The sequence below is a fragment of the Mobula hypostoma genome, chromosome 2, assembly GCF_963921235.1.
Source record: "Mobula hypostoma chromosome 2, sMobHyp1.1, whole genome shotgun sequence".
Lineage (NCBI taxonomy): Eukaryota > Metazoa > Chordata > Chondrichthyes > Myliobatiformes > Myliobatidae > Mobula > Mobula hypostoma.
Window position 1 is genome coordinate 56,825,095 of NC_086098.1, and position 25,028 is coordinate 56,850,122.

The window sequence follows — 25,028 nt, forward strand, 5'->3', positions numbered from 1 at the left end:
TGAAATTACCATAACTAGAGAGAAGGTTCTTGGGAAACTGAAAGGTCTGGAGGTAGATAAGTCACCTGGACCACATAATGTACACCCCAGAATTCTGAAAGAGGTGGCTGAAGGCGTTAGTAATGATCTTTCAAGAAGCACTAGATTCTGGAATTGGTCTGAAAGACTGAAAAATTGCAAATGTCACTCCACTCTGTGAGAAGGGAGAGAAACAGAAGAAAAGAAACTATTGACCAGTTAGTCTGATCTTGGTGGTTGGAAGTATGTTGGAGTTGATTGCTAAGGATGAGCTCTCAGGGTACTTGGAGGCATATGGAAAAAATAGTCTGTAGTCAGCATGGTTTCCTCAAGGAAATTCCTCTGTTAGAATTCTTTGAAGAAATAACAAGCAGCAAAGACAAAGGAGAATTGGTTAATGTTGTGTAGTTGGATTTTCAGAAGGCCTTTGACAAGCTACAAAGCTACAAGCTATGAGCCCATGGTATTACAGGAAAGATTATAGCATGGCTAAAGCAGTGGCTGATTGGCCGGAGGCAAGGAGTGGGAACAAAGAAAGCCTTTTCTGACCGGCTGCTGGTGTTGGGACTGATTCTTTTTACATTATGTCAGTGATTTGGGTGTTGGAATTGATGGCTTTATTGCAAAGTTTGCAGATGATATGAGGATAGGCAGAGGGGCAGGTAGTTTTGAGGAAGTAGAGAGGCTACAGATGGATTTTGATTAGGAGAATGGGCAAAGAGATGGCAGATGGAATATAGTGTCAGGAAGTGTATGGTCATGCATTTTGGTAGAAGAAATGAATGGGTTGACTATTTTCTAACGGCGGAGAAAATAGAAAAAATACTGAGGTGCAAAAAATCCTTGTACAGGATTCCCTAAAGGTTAATTTGCATGTTGAGTCTGTGGCTAGGAAGGCAAATGCAATGTCAGTGTTCATTTCAAGAGAACTGGAATATGAAAGCAAGGATGCAATGTTGAGACTTTCTTTTTTTTGTAATTTATTTTTTGAAGTTCATCATCAAATAAACATTTCCATAAGGTGTATTTCAGATACTGTACATATATATCATATAGTCATATTTGTCACAAATTTCCACATAATATTTATCTGAGGTGTACACTTATAGAAAGGAGAGGAAAGAACAATCAAAAGAAGAAAACTATGTACAAAGTAGGGAGTGATCTTTTTTTTTACAACATATTCATTGACTTGTGAGAATAAAATCAGGCCTATGAGGTGTTATGTAGTTAAACCATTTTTCCTAGTATGAATCAAATTGTTCCAACTTATGATTAACAGATGCTGTTATCTTCTCCATTTTGTAAATGTCCATTGTAATTTCCATCCATACATTTAAGTTTGGGCTCTCCTGTGATAACCATTTCCTTCTAAGGGTCTTTTTACCAGCCATCAGCAGTATATTCATTAAATATTTGTCTCTTTTAAACCATTCTTGAGATATATACCCAAAATACATGGTCTGATCTGCTAAGAGTATTTTACATTTAAAGATGTCTTGTAGGGCATTATGTATCCCACTCCAATAGTCTTTGATAACAGGGAATTCCCAGAAAAAATGATAATGGTTTGCATTTTGATTTCCACAATTTCTCCAGCAAACAGGGAGGTTGCTATCATAATGGGATTTCTGAGAGGGTGTAATAAAATATCTTATCAAGTTTTTCCACCCGAACTCCCTCCATTTCTGTGAACTGGTACACTTCCATTGATACCTCCATATTATTGTCCATTCTTCCTCAGATATTATTATCTCTCCTTATTTCTCCCATTTTGTTTTAATTTATGAAGTCGAATCTGTTTTAAGATTTGACAAACCCTTATACACGCTTGAAATGATTCTACTACCATTGTCTGAATTATATGCTTTTCAAAATAACTCTATCAAACATGTACTTGCCTTGGTTACATTTTTAACCATTCTATTAACATACTGTCGCATCTGTAAATACCGATAAAAGTCTTGTTTTTCTCATAAGTGTTTCTCTTTGAGCATTTCAAAACTGAACAGTGTTCCTTCTTTCATTATATTGCAAATAGCTGTTATTCCTTTAGCTATCCAGTCCTTAGATCTAGCATCCATTTTATTTGGCGTAAAATCCGAGTCATATAATGTTGAGACTTTCTAAAGCCTTACTTGGAGTATTATGAACAGTTTTGGGCCCCTTTGAAAGGATGTGCTGAAACTAGAGAGGGTTCAAAGGAGGTTAATGAGAATGATTCTAGGATTGAAGGTCTTTTGATATAAAGAATGTTTGATGCTTCTGCATCTGCATTCACTCAAATTCAGAACAATGATTTTGACCTCTTTGAAACCCATCGAATGATGAAAGGCCTTGATATGATGGATGTGGGGAAGATGCTTCCTGTGGTGGAAAAGTCTAAGACATAGTTTCAGAATAGAGGGATCTGCTTTTGGAACTGAGATGGTCGGGGCATGAAGGAATATGGGGAGAAGGTACTAGATTGCAGTTGAGAGCAGAATTGGATCAGTCATGATGAACTGGTGGAGCAGACTCGATGGGCCAAATGGCCTAATTATGCTTCTATATCTTATGGTCTTATAAATCGAAGAATACAGCATGGACAGGTCACCTGGTCCACGATGTCTATGCTGAACATAATTCCAAATGAATCTGATCCTTTTGCCTACGTATGATCTTTATCCCTCCATTTTCTGCATATTCATGTGCTTATCTAAAAGCTTCTTAAATGCCACTTTAGTATCTGCTTCCACTACCAACCCTGGCAGCCTGGGTCACGCACCTCCCACACTCCATGTATTTAAAACAGAAGCTTGTCCTGCATGCCTCCTTTAAACTTACTCTCCTTTTCCTTAATGCTATGTCTTTATGTATTTAGCACTTGTATCCAGGCAACAGATTCTGTCCATGACTGTATCTGGTCTCTCATAATTTTATAAACCAATATCAGTTCTTCCTTTAGCCTCTGCTCCAGAGAAAATAAGCATTACCTTCTGATCCAGGCACTATTCTGGTAATCCTATGCTGCATTCTCTCTGAAGCCTTCACGTCCTTCTTGAAAATAGGTGACCAGAAATGCATAGACTGTACAAGTTCAGTAGTCATGAAGTTGTGTTATAGCCTTTTAAAAGTCTGGTTAGGCTGCATCTAAAATATTATGTTTGTTTCTTGTGCCCATTATAGGAAGGATGTGGAGGTTATGGAAAGTGTACAGAAAACGTGTATCAGGATCTTCCCTGTATTAGAGTGCATGTGTTGTAAGGAAAGGTTGGATAAAGTTATTTTTAATAATTTTAACATTATTAAACATTTTTAAATTTATCTGGAGTGGTGGAGGCTGAGGGAAGACATGACAGCAGGTGATAGGATTATGAAAGGCATAGGTAGAATTGACAGCCTGTATCCTTTTTCCCAGGGTTGAAATTTCTACCAGTAGGAGGCATGTATTTTAAGGTAAGGGGGGATAAATTCAAAGAAAATGTGCAGAGCACGTTGCTTTGTTTTTACAGATATCCAATATCTGGAATCTGCTGCCAGATGTAATGGTGGAGACAGTATGGTAAAGACTATTAGACATAGGAGCAGAATTTGGCCATTTGGTTCATTGATTACCAGCACCATTCAATCATGGCTAAGTTATTGTTCCCACTCAGTCCCATTCTCCTGCCTTCTCCCCATAACCTTTGAAACTCTTGCTGATCAAGAACCTATCAAGCTCTGCTTTAATTATAACCAATGGCTCAGCTTCCACCACCAACTCCAGCAATGAATTCCACAGATTCATCACTTTCCAGCTTAAGGAATTCCTTCTTATCTCTGTTCTAAAGGGATAACCATTTATACTGAATCTGTGTCCTTTGATCCTGGACGCTTGCACCACTGGAAACATCTTCTCCATGTCCAATCCATGCAGGCCTTTCAATATTTGGTATTACCTCATAAATATGCAGAGAATGGAGGAATATAGAAACTGTGTAGGCAGAAGGGACTGGTTTAGTTGGGTGTATAATTGGTTTGGCAGAACATTGTGGGCCAAAGGGCCTGTTCCTGAGCTGTGCTGCTCAGTGACATAGATTTCAGGTGAGAGGATTTAAGATTTAAAAGGGAACTGAGGGGAGACCTTTTTTTACACAGAGGATGGTGAGCATATGAAACAAGCTGCCAGAGGAAGTTGTAGATGTTTAAAAGCACTTAGACAGGTACGTGGGTAGAAATGGTTTGGAGGGACTTGGCCAAACACAGTAAATGGAATGGGCTTGGACAGACGTCTTTATCAGCATGGATGAATTGGGCCAAAGGACTTGTTTCTGTGCAGTATAATTTAAAACAAAAAGCCACCTTAACAATACTATCTGTTTCTGTTGCCATTTTCAGGGAGGTATGGACCTAACCCCAAGGCTCCTCTGTATATTAATACGGCTAAGGATCTGCCATTAATTGTATACTTTCCTCTTGCGTTTGACTTTCCAAAATGCAATAATGTGAAATAAAGCAGCTTGAGTTTTACATGGAGTCCTGTCCAAACAAATAATTGCTAGGGAGTGGCTAATTCTGCTTTCAGGGGATTAAAGAAATACCACAGTTTAAGATACTAATATTGCCTTAAAATATAACATCACACTGCCAAAATTGTGTCAATTAATAAACGGCATAATGAGTTGATTCCCATTTTAAAAAAAAGTTTCTGACTAACTAATATGACTGACCTTACTGAGTTCACGTTTAGAACAGACCAGAATTTCTAATGGTATCTTGAAAAGCAATGTCTCTCTGCAAACAACAGGAATTCTGCAGATGCTGGAAATTCAAGCAACACACATCAAAGTTGCTGGTGAACGCAGCAGGCCAGGCAGCAACTTTGAAATGTCTCTCTGCAACTGAAATTCATTTTACTTGGAGTTAATATAGTTAAATTTCTACAGCGAGATATAATTTGCAGAACCATAAGAATAGTTGATATAATTGATTTGGTGTATGAGTACAGCATAGCAAAATCAAACTATATCTGATGAATGGTGTAATGCAGTACATTTTTTTTATTATAACAAAGCAGAATGTAATGCTAGGCCACAATTTTTTTTTGTAGAGTGTTTCTTAAAAGCTAAATGTTAAGCAATGAATTAAATATTTTGAAGAGTCATTAATGAATATAGTTCTGGTATATGAATAAACTCTTCTTGGGCTTCCAGTGGGGTGCAGGTATCAATTTTAAACGACGTTTCGATGAGAGACTCATTGTATACTCCCGTCGTTTGTCCCTCCTGATTGGTTAGTCCTCAACCAACCAGTTTTCCAGTGTCCCCGTTTATAAACAAATGAATTCCAGTTCTTAATGAGAGTGAGATCTTTGTATTTGCTAAAATTGTTTTTCCCTAGTCTTATTTCAAGTACAAAGATCTGGTGATGGTCCCAAAAGCCATTGGCGTGGCACTGTAGTTTTGTGCAGTCAAAGGCAATCCTACTGCCATTGTGTATGCAATATTCTGCTACTGCTGATTTCTCTGGATAACCTGGCTGCCGTTTACAGGAGTCCTTGTGAATCCGGAGCAGCATATATCGGTCAGATGGGGCACATGGTGGAAATCTGTTTCAAAGAGCACATGAGGTGTATCCATTTGTGTTACCCGGAGAATTGGTCGCGGCAGAGCAATACATACTCAATGGCCATAGGATTGACTTTGACTGCACAAAGCTATTGTGCTGCATCAATGTCTTTAGGGACTGTCTGGTGAAAGAAGCTATTGAAATAAAACTAGGGAATAAGAATTTTAACAAATACAAAGATCTAGCTCTAAGTAAGAACTGGAATTCGATTGTAAGAGAGGTGGCATAGCGGAAAACTGGTTTGTCCTCAACCAATCAGGAGGGCCGGATGACGGAGGTATATATGCCACCAGACTAAATGTTTCTCAGCATCATATCATCCCTGATGAAGATGGTGGCGTTTGCCATCCAGACGTTGGTTAAAGTCAATACCTGTACCTGGCTGGAAGCCCGAGAAGAGTTTATTCGTCAGATATGCTGGAAAAGCATTAGATCCTCTTTCAGTTTTGGTATAGTTTGGATTAAAAAATAGATGTCAATGAAATTTTATTCCTTTAAGTTACAACTTAAAATTATACTGTGTTTATTTCGATAAGATCCACTTACTTGCATCCACAGTTCTTAAAAGTTAAAATACTGATTTCTATTTACATTAAGACAGTGAGACATTATAGCTTTTCAGATTATGAACAAAAGAATGGTAGAACTACATTCCAAAGTAATTCTTAAAAAAAGAATTTAAATACCTCCATTGTGAGTCAACTATGGTAATTTCACCCACTTAGATTTTTGGGGAGGAAAATACAATAAACAAAAATAACTGAAGGATAACCTTTGTTGTGTTGGTTGGCACCACCATCATGTTAAATAGAAAAAACTTGGTATAGATGTCAGATATTAAAAAGGTGGTGCCATCTACTACAGAAATGTGCACCCACCATTTTCTGTAATCTAAACAAGCACATCCCTTGCTCCATCATTAGTATCCAAGTAAGGGATCAGTGAAGAATGCAGAAGGGCATATCAGCAGCAGCTCCAGGTATTTCTAAGGATAAACTTCTAACCTGGCAAAACTGCAATACATACTACATGCCTGGGCCTAGGAAGTAGCAGAAAAAAACCAGCATCCAATAAACAGCGGAGCTCTCCGGCAACCTCTGCCACACTGATCGTGAATAGTGATGGACAATTAAAAGCTAGGTGGAAATCACTCACCTCAAAGATGGCTTAGTTTCGCAAGTTAAAAAGACAGAGTTGAAGCATTTACAGTCATATGTAGCAAGAAGTACCAAATGGAGGTTCCACCTCTTCTCTGTAAACTGCTCATTATCATTGACGTCAGTCTTTAACCAATTTGCATGGTACTTAATCTGATTTTAGCTGCTGCTTAACTGCCACTTAAAGTCATCCAGTCTCATCCTATCAGAGATAAACCCTTTCTTCTATTCATCCTTTCATCACACTCATTACTCATTCCTAAAACATTAACTCTATTTCTTTCCACAATTCTGCTCTACCTGCTAAGTATTTCTATTTTTATTTTCTTTCAATTCATTTTCAATTGCATTAAAAGGACTCTAATTAATATTGTTCATGAAACATGTTTAAAGCTGCATTTCAATCAGTTGAGGCAACCTTATGTGTTATAGGCAACACGTAACACTATTTTTGGTGAAGAAAAGCACTATTGTCTTGAGTAAAGCCAATGGTAGGAAATTGGTGAAGTAATTTCCAATAATAAAGACTGCTTGATTTTCTGTCATGATGAAATCTTCAAGTCAAGTGAAGTTTATTGTCATTTAACTACATACATGTACATAATGCATAATATGTATGTAGAAATGAGACATTTCTTTGAATCAGGATGTAAAGCACATAACAGACAAAAACTTACGAAGGTAGGAATAAAATCTACAGATGAATCACACATAAACAGCAAACTAAAGTGTATTAATATTAAATATTGCAAGTTATGGAACATATTAACCAGTGACACTTCGAATGCGATGCGGCTGGGAGTTCAGAAGTCTAATGGCCTGGGGGAGGAAGCTGTTGCTCATCCTGATGGTTCTTGTTTTTGTACGTCGTAGTTTCTTACCTGATGATAGAAAGTCAGAGGATGCTGGATGGATGGGTGGGATCCTTAAAAATACTAAGGGCCCTTTGTGTGCAGCGCTCCTGATAAATCTCTGCTGGATGGTAGCGAGACCCCTTTGATCCTCTCAGCTATTGTCACAGACCTTTGTAAGGCCTTCAAGTCCGATACTCAACTGCTGCCATACCAGATGGAGTTACAACTTGTCAGGGTGCTCTCAATGGTGCTCCTGTAAAATGCAGTTAAGATGGGGGGGCGGGGGTGGAAACCTTGGTTGCCTCAATCTTCTCAGGAAGTGGAGGTATTGTTGTGCCTTCTTGTTCAGGGAGGTGATATTAAGGGACCAGATGAGGTCACTGTAATGTGAATGCGGAGGAGACATGTATTTGCAGAGGGGGATGGTTTGACTGCAGCTTTCTAAAGTCCACAATAATTTCCTTTGACTTCTCCACATTCAGGCTTAGGTTGTTCATCTCACACCAATCCACTGGCCACTCCACTTCCTGTCTATACTCCATCTCGTCACCGTTCTTGATGAGGCCAATCACTTGTTGTGTCATCCGTAAATTTGATGACACGGTTTGAGCTGGATCCTGCAACATGTTCGTACGTTAGCAGCGAGTTGAGCATACAGCCTTGGGATGAGAGATGTTGCTGCCCTCTGACTGTGGCCTTACTGTTAAGAAGTCCAGTATCCAATTGCAGAGGGAGGTGTTGAGACCCAGCAAGGACAGTTTTGCCCCCAGTTTCTGCAGTATTATCGTGCTGAATGTTAAACTGAAGTCTATGAACAGCAGTCTGGCATATGAGCCCCCGGTTTCCAGGTGGAACAGCTCAGGGTAGAGGTCAGAGGTTATTGTATCATCAGTAGATCGATTTGAGCAATAAGCAAACTGGAAAGTGTCTAGTGTAGCTGGGAGAAAGGCTTTAATGTGCTCCACGACCAGCTGCTAAAAGCTTTTCATAATGGTTGATGTTAATGCCTCCAGTAGATAGTCATTTAGGCAGGTTACTGTTGCCACCTTTGGCGTTGGAATGATGGTTGCTGCCTTGAAAACCGAGGGGGTAACAGATTGTTCCAGAGAGATGTTAAGTATATCTGTCAGCACCTCTATTAGCTGGGATGTGCAGTCTTTCAGAACCCAACCTGGTATATTATCAGGCCCCGCAGCTTTGTGTGGGTCGACTCTGGCTGGGGTCTTCCTCACCTCAGCTGCAGCTGGACGGAATGTCCGCACCCCCAGGGGGTTGTGTACCATCCTCGCCAGCAGTTTGTTCTGTGCATCAAACCAGGCTGAGAAAACATTCAGCCTCCCGGACATCCTGGTCACTGAAGTGCAGGGTAGAATTGTAGTCTGTAACCCTCTGAATTTCCTGCCACATGTGTCTTGTGTCTCTGGTATTGCAGAAGTGACTATAAATTTTTTGAGAATGCTCCCATTTTGCCTTCCTGATAGAGCGGGACAAAACAGCTCTTGCTTCCATGGGAACTGTTGCATCTCTGATTTGAAAGCAGCATCACAATCCCGCAGCCTGGCACGGACCTCTGTAGTAAACTATGGCTTCTAATTTGCCCCCACCTGGATGTATTTCATGATGGCAACATCCTCAGTACACTTTTACGTTGCTGGTCATAGAAATCACGTATTCCTCGATGATAACATGTTTGCATTGGGTAGCAGCCTCCCTGGACGTTCTCCAGTTCTGCAGTGCAGAGATTGCACCCTCAGGCCAGGCTTTCACCACCTTTAGAACTGGTTTGACCCATTTGATCACTGGTTTGTATGCTGGAATTAACATTCTGATCTGAGGGACCAATGTGAGGTTGAGGGACTGCTTTTTAGGCAACATGGTATGTTAGTGTAAACCAGGTCTAGTGCTTTCACCTCTGGTAGCAAAATCAACTGCTGGTGGAACTTAGGCAGGATTGTCTTTAGGTTCACATGGTTAAAATCACCTGTGATAATGAAGATACCATTGGGTGTTTGCTTTGGAAGTCACTGATGGTGCTGTAGAGCTCACGCAGTACCTCGCTGACACTAGCAGAGGAGAGGGGATATACTACTGTATTGAACTCCTTTGGTATATAAAATGGTCTGCACTTCATAAAAATAAACTCAATCATCGGTGAACAATGGGATACCACTGCTATAGCCTCGATACACTAGTTCATATTTCTGTAAATACGGATATAGTCACAGCTGGATTTCTGTCAGCCCAAAACGAGCTGAAACCCTCCAGCTGGATGGCCGTGTCCGGTATGGATTCTTGAAGCCGTGATTCTGTGAGAATGAGTGTGCAACACACATAATGGAAAGAAGAGATAGTAAGAGATTTCAAATCTCTTACTATCTCTTTCAGTTAGTCTTGACGAAGGGTCTCGGCCCGAAACGTCGACTGTACCTCTTCCTATAGATGCTGCCTGGCCTGCTGTGTTCACCAGCAATTGTTATGTGTGTTGCTTGAAATTCCAGCATCTGCAGATTTCCTCGTGAATGAGTGTGCCGATGTTTTTCTTTTGCTGGTTCAATCTCAGGCGCAGGTAGTCCAGTTTATTTTCAAGTGAGTGGACGTTTGCCAGAAAGAACAAAGGGAGAGGTGGCCTGAAGGGGAAAGTCATTCCCAGATTCCAGTGTATTTTTCCCTTTTTTTGTTTCCTTGTTCACTTCTTCCTACGGCATTAATGGCATCCCAAGAAACCCAAGCTGTGGAGCTCCAACAGTTCACTAGCAAGTTGGAATCACTGTGCACAGTATGTTTAACAGCCGGCAGCATTTTCCGATCATAACGAAGACGTATAGGACATGGATGAACTATTACATCCAGAGATGAAGTGTGAACGCATCGCCATTTTGGATTTCGCTCTAATGTTTTTTGTGCTATTGTAGCTTTACCTAAAAAAAATTCTTCATCTGTTTTGAGCACAGATAATCTTGTATGATAATGAAAGACATAAATAGTGAAGAGAAGAAAAAAAAACTGTCGATTTTCTTCTCAATTTTCCTTATTGTAAGCTGTGTACATACATCTACTGATGCTGCTAGATACATCTTCAGTGATGTTCCTGGAATCATCGAGTTTTTCGGGTCTTTCAACATCATACAGCCTCCTCCAGGTGACCCAGCCGGGGCTGATCAGACCCCAGCTTAAAGTAATTATGACTGTAGATGCACCTTCAAATTTGTTTCCTTTAGCCTGAAAATTCTATTATAACATCCAGGAAAAAAACCTTAACATTTTTGTAGTAGTGCTAAAAACAAGCTTCATAAATGAAATGGAAATCTTAGCATGCAAGCATTTTCAGCTGTGTAAGTGACTTTCTGAAATTTGTTATTAAATACTTCTGTAGACCATTCAGCAATACAAAGAGCTGTGTATTACTATATAATATTAATTCATTATTGAAACTAAAATTTCAATTAAATAGAAAGTCTTGAATCATATTTATTCTGTCTTCTAAAGCAGCTTATACTGGCAGTTATTAGTTTAAAATCTATGTTTATAGACTTGAATTTTATAATATGATTTGATGGATCTATGTAATATACTCAGTGGCCACTTTATTAGGATCACCGGTACACCTCATTAATGCATATATCTAATCAGCAAATCATGTGGAAGCAACTCAATGCATAAATGCATGCAGATATAGTGAAGAGGTTCTGTTGTTGCTCAGACCAAGCATCAGAATGGAAAAGAAAATGATCTAAGTGACTTCGACCAGTTGAGGAGGTTTGAGTATCTCAAGAATAGGTTATCTCCTTGAATTTTCAAGCACAACAGTCTCTAGAATTTACAGAGAATGGCATGAAAAGCAAATGCATCCAGTGAGTTGCAGTTCTGTGGGTGAATTCATCTTGTTAATGAGAGAGGTCAGAGGAGAATGTTCCGACTGGTTCAAGCTAACAGGAAGGTGTCAGAAGCTCAAATAACCATGCATTATGACAGAAGAGCATTTCTGAATGCACAACATGTTGAACCTTGAAATGGATGGGCGACAGCAGCGGATAGCCACACCAGGTTCCAGTTCTATACCTAATGAAATGGCCACTGAGTGCAAACACCTGTAGCCTTCAAAAGAATCCCTTGCGTTTTTTACATTCATTTGTTTTATATGAATAATCATAGTAGTTTTATTTTAATTTTTATTTCTCTTTTGATGTTAATGTTGAAAGCATCATTGTATATTGTTATGCTTCTAATGAAGAAATAATGTAACTAGAAATGTAATGAATAATAATTTATAACCATTTATTAACTATTAGCAGCTCCAGTATATTTATTATGCTAAGTCTGGACACATACAATCACTGATCATATTCCATTGTTTTCTGATGAGACTGGCAATGTATCAACATATTTTTGTTTGAGTGTTGAAATGGTAAAAGATAACATATTACAATTGCCTTTACCAGTAAAATGGTTGATGCATCTGTTTTATAAATTTTAAATTAATTTTTATGTCTCATTTTGTGTTAATGAAAATGTTTTGAAGATAGTTCAATTGTAATGGCTGTATTATTAGAAGTGATTTCCCAAACTGCTTTTTCTCACATGATATTAATTAGTCTGTAGTTCATGTATAAAATCAATTACTCTCATTTCACAAGGCCTGTTCAAAAATAGTAAAAATTGTCAACATTTCTATTTGCCTGGAAATGGAAAGCTGATTTGTCCCTTTCGAGTGTCTGCAAACAAGCCAAATACTTTGATCTTTAATTGGTACTGCAACTGAAAATGCATCTAATATAAATGTACTGAATCCAGCATGATTGCAGAGGATTGTATGACAGATGCAACAAGTCTTCCTTACAAATTCTTGCATTCCTCCTTCCCCAAACACGGGTTTCTGTTGATGCTAGAACTCCAGAACAATACACACAGAATGCTGCAGTGACTCAACAGGTCAGGCAGCATCTGTGGAAAGGAGTAAACGGCATCCTTTCCATAGATGCTGTCTGACCTCCTGAGTTTCTCCAGCATTTTCTGTGAGTTCCTTTTCATCTATTTGTTTTACTGTATGCCTCCTTAATATTCTGCTTTTCTTTCTTTGGTTTTGTGCAAATGTAAGTGGAAGAAAAAAGTTCTCTGTGAAATTTGCCAACTGGAGAAACCAATTCATGCTTTCACAGAATCCCCCCAGTATTCCGTTGTATCTTAAAGTTTCTTTCATGTATATATTCTGTCCTACATGTGGTACATTGTTACTTCACTGGATAATACAATTGATGCCTGTGTTTTTGAAGGGTGGGGCAGATCTCCGTTATAGCCAGCAAAGCCAGCATTTATTGTCCATTCCTAATTGCCCATGAGATGGTGGGGTGAGCGGCCACTGGAGTCCTATTGGCAAAAGTATTCCAGTAATACTGTTGGATAGAATGTTCCAAGATTTGTACCTGAAAGTTTAGCAATGTGCTGTATTTCTAGGTAAGGATGGTGTGATACTTGGAGGAGAATCTGCTTGTAATTGCGTTCCCATGCACCAGCCGCCCTTTTTCCTTGATGATAGAGACGATGTGTTTGGAAGATCCAGCTAGACTAGCCTGGACAATTAAATGCAGAGCATTTTGTAGATGGTGTACACTGCTTTTTCTGTGCAACAGTGGAGAAGAATGTGATTGTTTAGGGTGACTCCTAGCCTCAGAAGTGCTCCTGTAGCCACAGTACTTACATGGCTTGTCCAGTTAAGTGTTTTGGCAATGGTGACCCTCATCCCTGCTTCTCCAAGTTGGTGAATAATTGAATACTTGGTCATCGCATTGTCATTAAAGAGTAGGATTCAGATTCTGTCTTTTTGGAGATGAACATTGCATGGCAATTTTTGTGGCAGAAATGTTACGTTTCAATTATTAGTCCTTGCCTGAACGTTGTCCAAGCCTTATTGCATGCAGCACAGAGTGGTTCATTTGCTGGGGGGTTGTGAATAGAATTGAACTTGAGAATACATGAGCAAACATGCCATTTCTGCTCATAATGTGGATGGGAATTCATTTTAAGCAGCTGAAGATTGTCGGGCTCAGAACACTGCCTTGAGGAGCTCCTTCAGTTACGTTCTGGGATTTGGATCATTGACATCTGCTAAACATAGTCATTTTCCTTTGTGCTCAGTATGGCTCCATCCACTATGAGCCCTGTTTTACCAGGAGGCCTTGATGCTACACTTGGTCAAATTCAATCTTAATAGCAAGGCCAGTTACTCTAAGCCCTTGAATTCAAGGGCCACAGTGCCAAGTGGCTCTGGCTGGGTATTGAATAGGTTATTGGATGCTGTAATATAATAGAATGCTACTTCCTTCTCATTGCTGATGATAGAGTAGACATTGCTGGTTTGGATTTGTCCAGCTTCTGTGAATGTTTATCAAGGCAACCATTCACATTATCAAAGTTCAAAGTAAATTTATTATCGAAGTATGTACTATATACAACCTTGAGGTTCATCATTATCACACAAGTTTCAGTATTGTTATCCAACTTCACTGTAGTTTAACTAATTTTAAATGCCACCTATTTTATTTACTGAAGAAACATTTATTTTTGGTAAATGTGTAAAATGTGTTTTAAGTTTCTTAAGTTAATAGTGAAAAGCAACTTAACTTGAAAATAAATTATACTTGGCGATAAATTTTGAATTTGTGATTCAAGAAAACTTACTCGAAAGTGCATTTTCTTACTCTTGCTGAAATGATGGATTTTGCATTCCACTTCTTTTCAGATTTGTTGATGACTGTAACGACTTGGTGGCATTGCCATGGAATGAACAAAGACATCAAGATCTAGACTGGTGTGAGGAACCAAACATAAGGTAAAATGATATAATTTATTATTTAATTCTATTAATCTCTTTGCTGTGTTTAACAAGTTTGTCATAAACCGTCTTAGATGCACTAATGAATTATGGATCTTAAAGGGGGTAGAAGGTAGAAAGTTCACAAATAGTTTAGATTCTGTGTGAGATTTTAGGGGAAATGCACAGTTTGATCAAATCATCATAAGTAAAAGGTAGTCATTAAGACCAGTAACTACTTTTACTATTTTAGAAGGAAACGACCTGCATAACAGTGTTAATGTCCTTGATGTCAAAAAGATTTCTGACAAAGCTGAATGCATTGGAAATGTATGAGGGACAAAAATACTAAATTTGCAGCTCTGATTTAAGTTTGCAGTCTGATGAAGGGCTTAACTTTTAAACAATTCTAACAAAATGACTGATATTTACTGTAAAAATACATTACCACATTGTTAGTTGCTATCCGTTATGACTTACTGCGGTAGAAATTGGTCTTTATTAATTTTAGTGCTCGGCCACTCATTGCATTCCTTAAGGCTTTCAATCCATTGATTTGTGTGGAGTCAACTGCTGTATCGGAGATTGCCTTGGGAGAAGGAAGGGGTGAAATAATGCCCAGGCACATGCACCCCAAGTCAACTTTTTATTTCAGCTGTGTGGCTTGGTTGAATGGTCTTGGAAAAGAACCAAGTATATTTTTACTTTGACTACATCACCTGTGGAAACAAATCTAATAGAATGTCAACACCATTGTTTTACTGCACAATAGATAAATAGGTAACACAGTATCAAAGAGTTAATGTTTTGATATTTGGAATTGGGAACTCTGATTGAAAATATTCAATATTTTGTTTCATGTCTATGATTTACATTACTTAAACTAATCTCTGTCGATGCTGTCCTTTAGGATTTTGCATTTTTTGTCATACATGTACTCAATATATAGTGACAGAATCAACTTGAGTGATTGCACTACTACGGCTATATAGTAACATATTTGTTTCAATGTGTTAGTCTGCTTCAAGGAAATAAGAATCTTTATTGTTCTGGATGGTTATCATTCAGCAATACTACTTTATATTTGTTTCAATAATTTAAATTCTTTGAATGCAAAATATGTTATTCTTATAGTGAAAGTCTCTTAACCTCCAGATGTCCAAACCCTCCAAAAACCCAGTGCTGCAATAGATCTCGTTATCCAGGGATCCTTGGTTTTAATAAGTCGAATATCGGTAGCTGCCCTTCAAATACACTGACCTCAATCTGGGGATTCCCTTTCTATAGTTTTGTCTTCCTCTACCATTATTGTTTTTCATCTATTTTAAAATCTAAACGTGCCTCGTTCTCCAATCTTTTGGCAACCTATCTAATAATATATTGCTACAAGACCTGATCAAAACCTGACTAGATTGTGCCATGAGATATTTTCCATTCAGTATATTTCTATAGATCCAAATAGAATTTTGTTAAATGCTACTGTACTAATCAAAAAGTATAGTGTAGCATTAAAATATATGATGAAACTGATATTTCAATTAACAATCTTAAAATATTTTTTGCATTTTAATTAATTTCACTATATTTTATTTTTAAGCTAACGTAATCAATTTTGTTTTACATTCAATCTTATTTTTCTATATAATTCAACTATCTTCCTACTTACTAGTTTTCTAATGTCTGTGCACCTAAAACCGAGCTTTTGATTCTGCTGGCCTGTAGCACTCTGGATGCTGTTGGTGTGGTCCTCGGGTAGCTCAGTGAAAGTCCCTTTCTGTAGTGAGACTGGCATCCTCTGACAGTTGCCAAAGTAGGGATGGCTGAAAGCTATCATTAAGTTAAATGAACATTCAGGCATATTTAAGCTTGATAAATAACTAATCACATTAAAGTGAGGTAAAATGATTAAAAGTTATCTTACCTTCCTTATTATCTTCCAAATATGTTCATCATAATCCCAAAGAAATTAATAGTGTTTCAGGTTTCGCCCCAAGTTTAAATACTGGGGGATCTTTGTGGAGTCTAGTGTTTGCTTTAGCATTCTGAACCTGTCAGTAAGTCATGAACTTCTGTTTCATAGCATATGTATGGGAATTTAGGACTTGTTTAATTCAACAACTGAATGTCGGTGGTTCCGTTTGAGTCAGTATGATCCAGCCTATTACATTTCAAGAAAGTAAATGCTGATATTAAGAACTAAACTTGTGAAACTAAAATTAAAAAAAAATCATTAAGCCTACATAAAACAAAATGGCATTATATTAAAATTAATTGATCTGGAATAATTATTTTCACTAGTCTATTAATAAACTTTTTGGAAAAGTGCTATTGCTTGATTAGTAGTACAGAATAATTCTTGCTTCAACATGTTATTTCACCATGACTATTTTGCTGATAAATGAGTATTGCCTTTCACTATAGGTATATTATAGCAATGGATGTGTGAGCTTCCTGTTCATTCTGATAATATTTGGTGCTTGTTTTTTCCCCTGCAGAATGATAATAGATTGTAGTCCACAAGATGTGGCTGAGTTTCTTTATGAAGAGCAGCCTGAACTGTTGAAATATAGAACTACTGTTCCCTTTATTGATACACTCACTCAATGGTATCTGAAACGTGCAGAGGAGATTGAGAGTTATTCTAGGCAGGTGAGAAGCTGGACAATAACGTGTTTAGTGTGTTTACTTTCATGCTAAAATATTGTATGTTGTTGGAATTCCTTCTGATTTCCTAAGTAATTTAGGATTGTTAATGGCATGGATATTTGTTTCTGAAATAAAAAGATCAAAAATTAGTTTGGAAAAGTTGAAGAATTTGGGATTACAAATTGAAGGAGCGGTTGCGGAAATTGGATTGACTGTGAATCTCTGGGAAATTATACTCCATGTTCTGTCATCACGTCACCTTCAGCTTTGTGATAATACAAAATTTAATTATAACCACAACTGAAGTCTGAGCTTCCAAATGAGCAACTTTCCTTTCCTTTTTTTTGGCAAAATTTGAAATTCACTTTCATTTGAATACAGGTGAACAAACATTACTTTGTTTGTATCAATAACATATGAGCCCCATCTTCCGAATGACAGGTAGATAGAGGCCTGCAATAGTATTCAAATAAGAAAATGGTGCAGAATTTATTGGACCAATTCTCTTTTTTTTACATGTCTACCAGTTTTCTATCCAACACTTCCCTGGTCAGCAAAAGCTGTGCTGCTTTTAAGTACCACGTGGTGGCACCAAATCTCAATTTGCAGCACCGACTTCAAAATAATTTGATCACTGAATGATCTAAACCTCAAAACAATGATTATTTAAAATCTACAGTACAACACTTTCACATAGATTACAAGGTAAAAGGAAGCAATGAATAACTTAGTTTAATATAATTACTTGAATTTGTTTAGACTTAGCATTTGTAAAGAGGGGATCAAATATGAACAGATCTTGCAACAGCCAGGATATTAGTTCTGTAATTTATTTTTGTGCATTAACTATGTTTATTAACCTTCCTAACTAGTGTTAGATTTAATTCATTTTTATTTTTTTTTTGCTACATCTTGCTCCTTTCTGCAAATTCTGTTTACATTGAGGAGTCTCAAGTGAAATCAATTTAAGTGGCAAAAAGCAAGTCTCTGAAATGCAGTTATAATGCACCATAATTCTCATTGAGGTAGTAGTCTCACTGAGTTTGGAAAATGTTAGAATATTAAATTGTAGACATTATAGTGAAATTGAAGTTTAATTGGAGAGAGATTGTGTGTCAGACAATATAGGCAGAACTAGAAGAATTGGAAAACTGAAAATAACATTTATTATGAACTACATGTGCCAAAACTTTTGATCCATTTAACAGTACTCTTAATGTACTTTTAGGTGGATTGTGCCCTATCTCTGATACGACTTGGCAAGGAAAGGAATATCCCAGGTTTAGAGGTTCTCTGTGATGATCTGATTACTCTGGAAACACTTGTGTATGAAGCAGGGGCTGATCCAACTCTTTCTTTGAAGGACATGCAGCAGATGAACGACATTGATAAACTGAGGCAACTGTTGATAAATGTAAGACGTTCAAATATAAATTCAGCCTGAGATTATTAGCATTGTATTTCAGTAATTGATGTAACATAATCAAAATTACCAAACAATTGCAATTTGTATGAGGTTTTCTTTGTAATTAACTTTTAAAAAATAATAACTCTTCTTTAGTCCTTCCATTAATTGCTGTGTATGAAGAACAGGTGCTTCATTTGTTCTCAAGTCTTTACCATTTCAGCATTATTTGCAACATAAGTTTGATCATTTTTAAGCAGATTTGTTTTCTTCTGGTCTTAACATGATGGGAATGAAACCCATGTAAAATCTAGTGTCTAGCCATTCCATACTGACAGTGTTATTTTGTACACTTTACTAAGTTATATTAGTTTTCAATGTTATCTTTATTCAGCAGATTATTGAGTTAAAATTCTTTTTTTCCCTGTAAAAGAAACCTGTATATAGTTAATGCTGCATACTGATTTTTTTTTTTGTGGAATTATATTTTGGCAGTCATCTGAAGAAATGTATATAAAAAACGTGTACCAGTGGGTGGTTCCCTTCCTGCACCGTTGTGAAAGTAAAAAGGCGGGATTTGCAGACAAATTGCTGAAAGAATATTTAGTAACAGAGGCAAAAGAGGACTTAAAGTACCCTTTGAAGATATTTCAGCAATCAAAACCTGATGTATGTTTATTACATTTTTATTTAATTGTTATCATAAGTATTAAACCAGACCTCTTCCATTTGAAATTATTTTACCAATGTCAGAATCAAGCAGCCAGCTTACAAGTTCTATTATGTATGTTACGTTTAAAAAAAAGTTGCATCCATCATTTTTGTAAAAGGTCTGGTAGATGATTTCTTTGATATTGCTGAGGAGGAGGATTGTGGAGAAGAATGCACCTTCCACATCACTAATACAGTGGCCATTGGTTAATCGGACAAGCTGCTTATTTGTGACAACTCTTAAAGAACAAAAACAAATTGAGAAAATAGCTGGGAGTTCCTTCATTTATTTGGGACACTATGTTACTTAGTTGGGGAAAGAGACTGTTGCCGAATATTTTGTAGCTAGCATCAGTCTCATGCACGTGTCTAATGGCCATACGACTTCACCATGCTTGGAGGGAACAGTTTTTAAATAAAGTTGTTTGTGTTCAAAAAGCAGTGAATTTTGTCATTGGTAGTTGGTGAGTAATAAACTGGAATTCAGAACTGTCTTGCTCACTGCAGGGCATTCAAGCTTGGAGATGCCAAACGTGGCAGTGAAAATGAAACTATTTTACTACGTCAAGTTAGGAACTACGAAGAATTCAAAGTTCAAAAAGTTAGAAGTAAATTTATTATCAAAGTATACGTATGTCACCACATACAGTCCTGAGATTCATTTTCTTGCGGGTGTTTCCAGAAAATAGAAGAAACACAATAGAATGGACAACCAACCAATGTGCAAAAGACAACAAACTGTGCAAATAAAAAAGAAATTAAAAAATAAATAATTAAGCAATAGTATTGAGAACATGAGATCAAAGGTCCTTGAAAGTGAGCCCATAGCAGTTCAGTAATGGGGTGAGTGAAGATATGCCCTCTGGTTCAGGAGCCTGATGTTTGAGGGGTAATAGCAGCTTCTGACCTGACAGGCGTGGGTCCTGAGGTCTTGTACTACCTTCCTGATGGCAGCAGTGAGAAGCAAATATAGCCTGGATGGTGGTGGTCCTTGATGGATGCTATTTACTCTAACAGCATTCACCCTGATAGCCCAATGAGACCTAGCTGATTGATTTCTGGTTTTCTCCTCTCGAAGTCAATAATCAGCTCCTTGGTCCTGCTGACATTGTGTGAGAGATTGAATTTGAAGGTATCGATGTTACAATTAAAATGAAAATTTGGAGGATGCAGTCATCAAAAGCACTGTTTGAAGGCAGTCCACTATCTGCTGCAGGTGTCTGCACTGATTTTGTTCATTTACAAAAGAACACATCCCTGAATGAATTCCTCCATTGATAACTTTCAGGAACTAATACAGTTTTACAGTACTGTAGTAGCTTTGGTAGCGTTCTAATATATTCTGTATTTAATTTAAACACACTATTTGTTTCTCCAGTTAAGCTGTAACTTGTCTTTTTTATACCTTTCTAACTATTTCCATGAAACTTCGCTAATTGGGACAGGTGCTTTATTAGGCCAAAATATACTAGTGCTGATGTGTCGCAATAATCCAGAATCCACTATACATGGTGCATCCTTAAGGTCTGATAGGGTTCCACGTAGCAGGTTAATATAATGAATTAAATTTAATGCAGTCATATAACCAATTCATATTGTTTATATTTATTGAGGCAGCTGGATGCACTGACACAGCATGATGTCAGATTTACTGTGGCATTATTTTAATCTTTGAAAATGTATGGAATCTCTATCTTACTCATCTTTTGGAAGTTGGTAGGTCTTGCATTCTGCATTTCATGCCTGCATACAAGTTTCTGGTGAATTTTTAATTTTGTGATTTGTCCACCCAGATATTTTAAATTTTAATTTAGTGACGTTATATATAGTACACATTCTCAAATATATTATTCTGTTCATTGATTTATTCCGTTCATTGATTTATTCCTTATTTGTATTCCTCTTTAGTGTCAGCAGAAAATTATTCCTGATCAACAACAGTTGATGGCAGTAGCCCTAGAATGTCTCTATAAATGTGAGCGAAATGATCAGCTAGCTCTTTGTTATGATGTACTTGAGTGTTTACCACAGAGGGGTTTTGGGTAAGTATGATCAAATCAATGAAGAATTACAAGTTACAATTTTTTTAAGTATTCATTATGAATTATTGCTCCAAAAATATTAATATATTTAAAAGTAAATGATCAACAGAAACCTCAAATTCACAAAGTCCATTTTGTTTCCTTAGGATTAACATGAGACTTTCTTATTACTTATTACTATTTGGGAGATGTATGGGGTGCAGGTTGCAGAAGGAATGCAGAAGAATAGAAATCAATTTGACTGGAGCAGCTGAAGTGTTGTGCCGTGATGCATTTAGAAAAAAACCTAAATTAATATGCAAAGATGAAATGAATAAGATCATTGATGTAGATACATCCAATTATTTGGTGCTCTTGTGACTTTGATAGTGCCAGCTAACAGATTTTCCAGATTATCTGATATTATTACGTTATACCCAAATGCAATTTTTCATATTTTTATCATGTTACACAGTACTATAGCAGTGAACCCAGTGGCTTTTTTAAAAAATGTATTGTACAAAGCACCCCAGATCCAGCTCTGAATCACTAACCAAACTATGTTCCAGAGCTAGAGTGTGCATGGAATTGGAGGAGATAGCAGAGGTACTTAATGAATACTTTGCTTCAGTATTCACCAGGGACAAGGACCTTGGTAATTGTGAGGATGACTCACAGTGGACTGAAACATTTGAGCATATATGCATTAAGAAAGAAGATGTGCTGGAGCTTTTGAAAAGCATTAAGTTAGATTAGTCAACATACATCAAAGTTGCTGGTGAACGCAGCAGGCCAAGCAGCATCTATAGGAAGAGGCGCAGTCGACGTTTCAGGTCGGCCTGAAACGTCGACTGCGCCTCTTCCTATAGATGCTGCTTGGCCTGCTGCGTTCACCAGCAACTTTGATGTATGTTGCTTGAATTTCCAGCATCTGCAGAATTCCTGTTGTTTAAGTTAGATTAGTCGCTGGGACTGGACGAGATGTACCCCAGGCTACTGTGGGACGCAAGGGAGGAGTTTGGCTGAGCTCTGCCAATGATCTTAGCATCATCGATAGGGACAGAGGACATACCGGAGGGTCGGAGAGTTGTTCCTTTGTTCAAGAAAGGGAGTAGGGATAACCAGGAAATTATAGACTAGTGATTCTTTCTTCAGCAGTGGGCAAGTTGTTGGAGAAGATCCTTAGAAGCAGGATTTATGAGCATTTGGAAAGACATAATCTGATTATGGATAATCAGCATGGCTTTGTCAAGGGCAGGTTGTGCATTACGAGCCTGATTGAATTCTTTGAGGAAATAACAAAACACATTGATGAAGGTAGAGCAGTGGATGTAGTGTTTTTGGATTTGATAAGTATTCCCATGCAAAACTCCTTCAGAAAGTAATGAGGCATGGAGATCCAAGGAGACCTTTCTTTGTGGATTCAGAATTGGCTTGCCCACAGAAGGCAAAGGGTGGTTTTAGATAGTTTATATTCTGCATGGAGGTTGGTGACCAGTGGTGTTCCACAGGGATCTCTTCTGGGACCTCTCTTCTTTGTAATTTTTAAAAATGACCTGGATGAAGAAGTAGAAGGATGGGTTAGTAAATTTGCTGATGACACAAAGGTTGGGGGTGTTGTGAATAGTGTGTAGGGGTATCAGGTTACAGCAGGACGTCAATAGGATGCAGAACTGGGCTGAGAAATAGCAGATAGAGTTCAATGCAGATAAGTGTGAAGTGGTTCATTTTGGAAGGTCAAATTTGAAGGCAGAATATAATATTAATGGTAAGACTCTTGGCAGTGTGGAAGATCAGAGAGATCTTAGGGTCCATGTTCATAGGACACTGAAAGCTGTGCGCAAGTTGACAGTGTTTTTAAGAAGGCGTATGGTGTGTTGGCATTCATCAACCATGCGATAGGGTTCAAGAACTGTGAGGTAATGTTACAGTTATACAAGACCTTGGTTAGACCCTGCTTGGAGTACTGTGTTCAGTTCTATTCACCTCGCTACAGGAGGGATGTGGAAACTATGGAAAGACTGCAGAGGAGATTTACAAGGATGGATTGGAGAGCATTCCTTATGAGAATAGGTTGAGTGAGCTTAGCCTTTTCTCCTTTGAGCAACAGAGGATCAGAGGTGTATAAGATGATGAGAGGCATTGATTATGTGGCTAGCCAGAGGTTTTTTCCCAGGACTGAAATGGCTAACACAAGGGGCATAGGTTAAAGGTGCTTAGAAGTAGGACCAAAGGGGATGTCAGGGTTAAATTTTTCACACAGAGTGCCGGGTGCATGAAATGCACTGCTGGCGATGGTGGTGGAGGTGGATACAATAGGGTCTTTTAAGAGACTTTTAGATAGGTACATGGGACTTAGAAAAAGAGAGGGTTATGTGGTAGGGAAATTCTAGGCAGTTTCTAGAGTAGGTTACATGGTCGCAACAACATGTGGGTTGAAAAACCTGTAATGTGCTACAGATGTCTGTGTTAAAACATAGAAAACTTACAGCACAATACAGGCCCTTCAGCCCACAAAGTTGTGCCGAACATGTCCCTACCTTAGAAATTACTAGGGTTACCTGTAGCCCTCTATTTTTCTAAGCTCCACATACCTAATCAAAAGTCTCTTAAAAGACCCTATCGTATCTGCCTCCACCACAGTTGCCGGCAGCCCATTCCATGCACTCACCACTCTCTGAGTAAAAAACTTACCCCTGACATCTCCTCAGTACCTACTCCCCAGCACCTTACACCTGTGCCCTCTCGTGGCAGCTATTTCAGCCCTGGGAAAAAGCCTCTGACTATCCACATGATCAATGCCTCTCATCATCTTATACACCTCTATCAGGTCACCTCTCATCCTCCGTCGCTCCAAGGAGAAAAGGCCGAGTTCACTTGACATATTCTCATAAGGCATGCTCCCCAATCCAGGCAGCATCCTTGTAAATCTCCTCTGCACCCTTTCTGTGGTCTCCACATCCTTCCAGTAGTGAGGTGAACAGAACTGAGCACAGTACTCCAAGTGGGGTCTGACCAGGTACTATATAGCTGCAACATTACCTCTCAGCTCTTAAACTCAATCCCACAATTGATGAAGGCCAATACACCGTATGCCGCCTTAACCACAGAGTCAACCTGCGCAGCTGCTTTGAGTGTCCTGTGGACTCGGACCCCAAGATCCCTCTGATTCTCCACACTGCCAAGAGTCTTACCATTAATACTATTTTCTGCCATCATATTTGACCTTCCAAAATGAACCACTTCACACTTATCTGGGTTGAACTCCATCTGCCACTTCTCAGCCCAGTTTTGCATCTTATCAATGTCTCGCTGTAACCTCTGACAGACCTCCACACTATCCACAATACCTCCAACCTTTGTGTCATCAGCAAACTTACTAACCCATCCTCTATTTCCTCATCCAGATCATTTATAAAAATCACGAAGAGTAAGGGTCCCAGAACAGATCCCTGAGGCACACCACTGGTGACCGATCTCCATGCAGAATATGACCCCTCGACAACCACTCTTTGCCTTCTGTGGGCAAGCCAGTTCTGGATCCACTAAGCAATATCCCCTTTGATCCCATGCCTCCTTACTTTCTCAGTAAGCCTGGCATGGGGTACCTTATCAAATGCCTTGCTGAAATCCATATACACTACATCTACTGCTCTTCCGTCACATCCTCAAAAAATTCAATCAGGCTCGTAAGGCACGACCTGTCCTTGGCAAAGCCATGCTGACTATACCTAATCATATTATACCTCTCTAAATGTTCATAAATCCTGCTTGTCAGGATCTTCTCCATCAACTCACCAACCACTGAGGTGAGACTCA

General features: G+C 38.3%; 1 protein-coding gene across 3 annotated transcripts in view; it reads left to right on the plus strand.

The window, feature by feature from the left end:
• The window catches only part of nbas (NBAS subunit of NRZ tethering complex), a 322,014-nt gene that overhangs the window by 82,542 nt on the left and 214,444 nt on the right, over positions 1-25,028 (plus strand). For 2 of the 3 annotated variants that reach the window (XM_063037332.1, XM_063037350.1), the window contains exons 22-27: positions 3,187-3,270; positions 14,355-14,444; positions 16,922-17,075; positions 18,301-18,486; positions 18,973-19,146; positions 21,097-21,230. In XM_063037332.1, coding sequence (XP_062893402.1) covers positions 3,187-3,270; positions 14,355-14,444; positions 16,922-17,075; positions 18,301-18,486; positions 18,973-19,146; positions 21,097-21,230 — 822 coding nt within the window. The remainder of the gene's footprint in view (positions 1-3,186; positions 3,271-14,354; positions 14,445-16,921; positions 17,076-18,300; positions 18,487-18,972; positions 19,147-21,096; positions 21,231-25,028) is intronic. The other variant, XM_063037341.1, reaches the window with a different exon arrangement.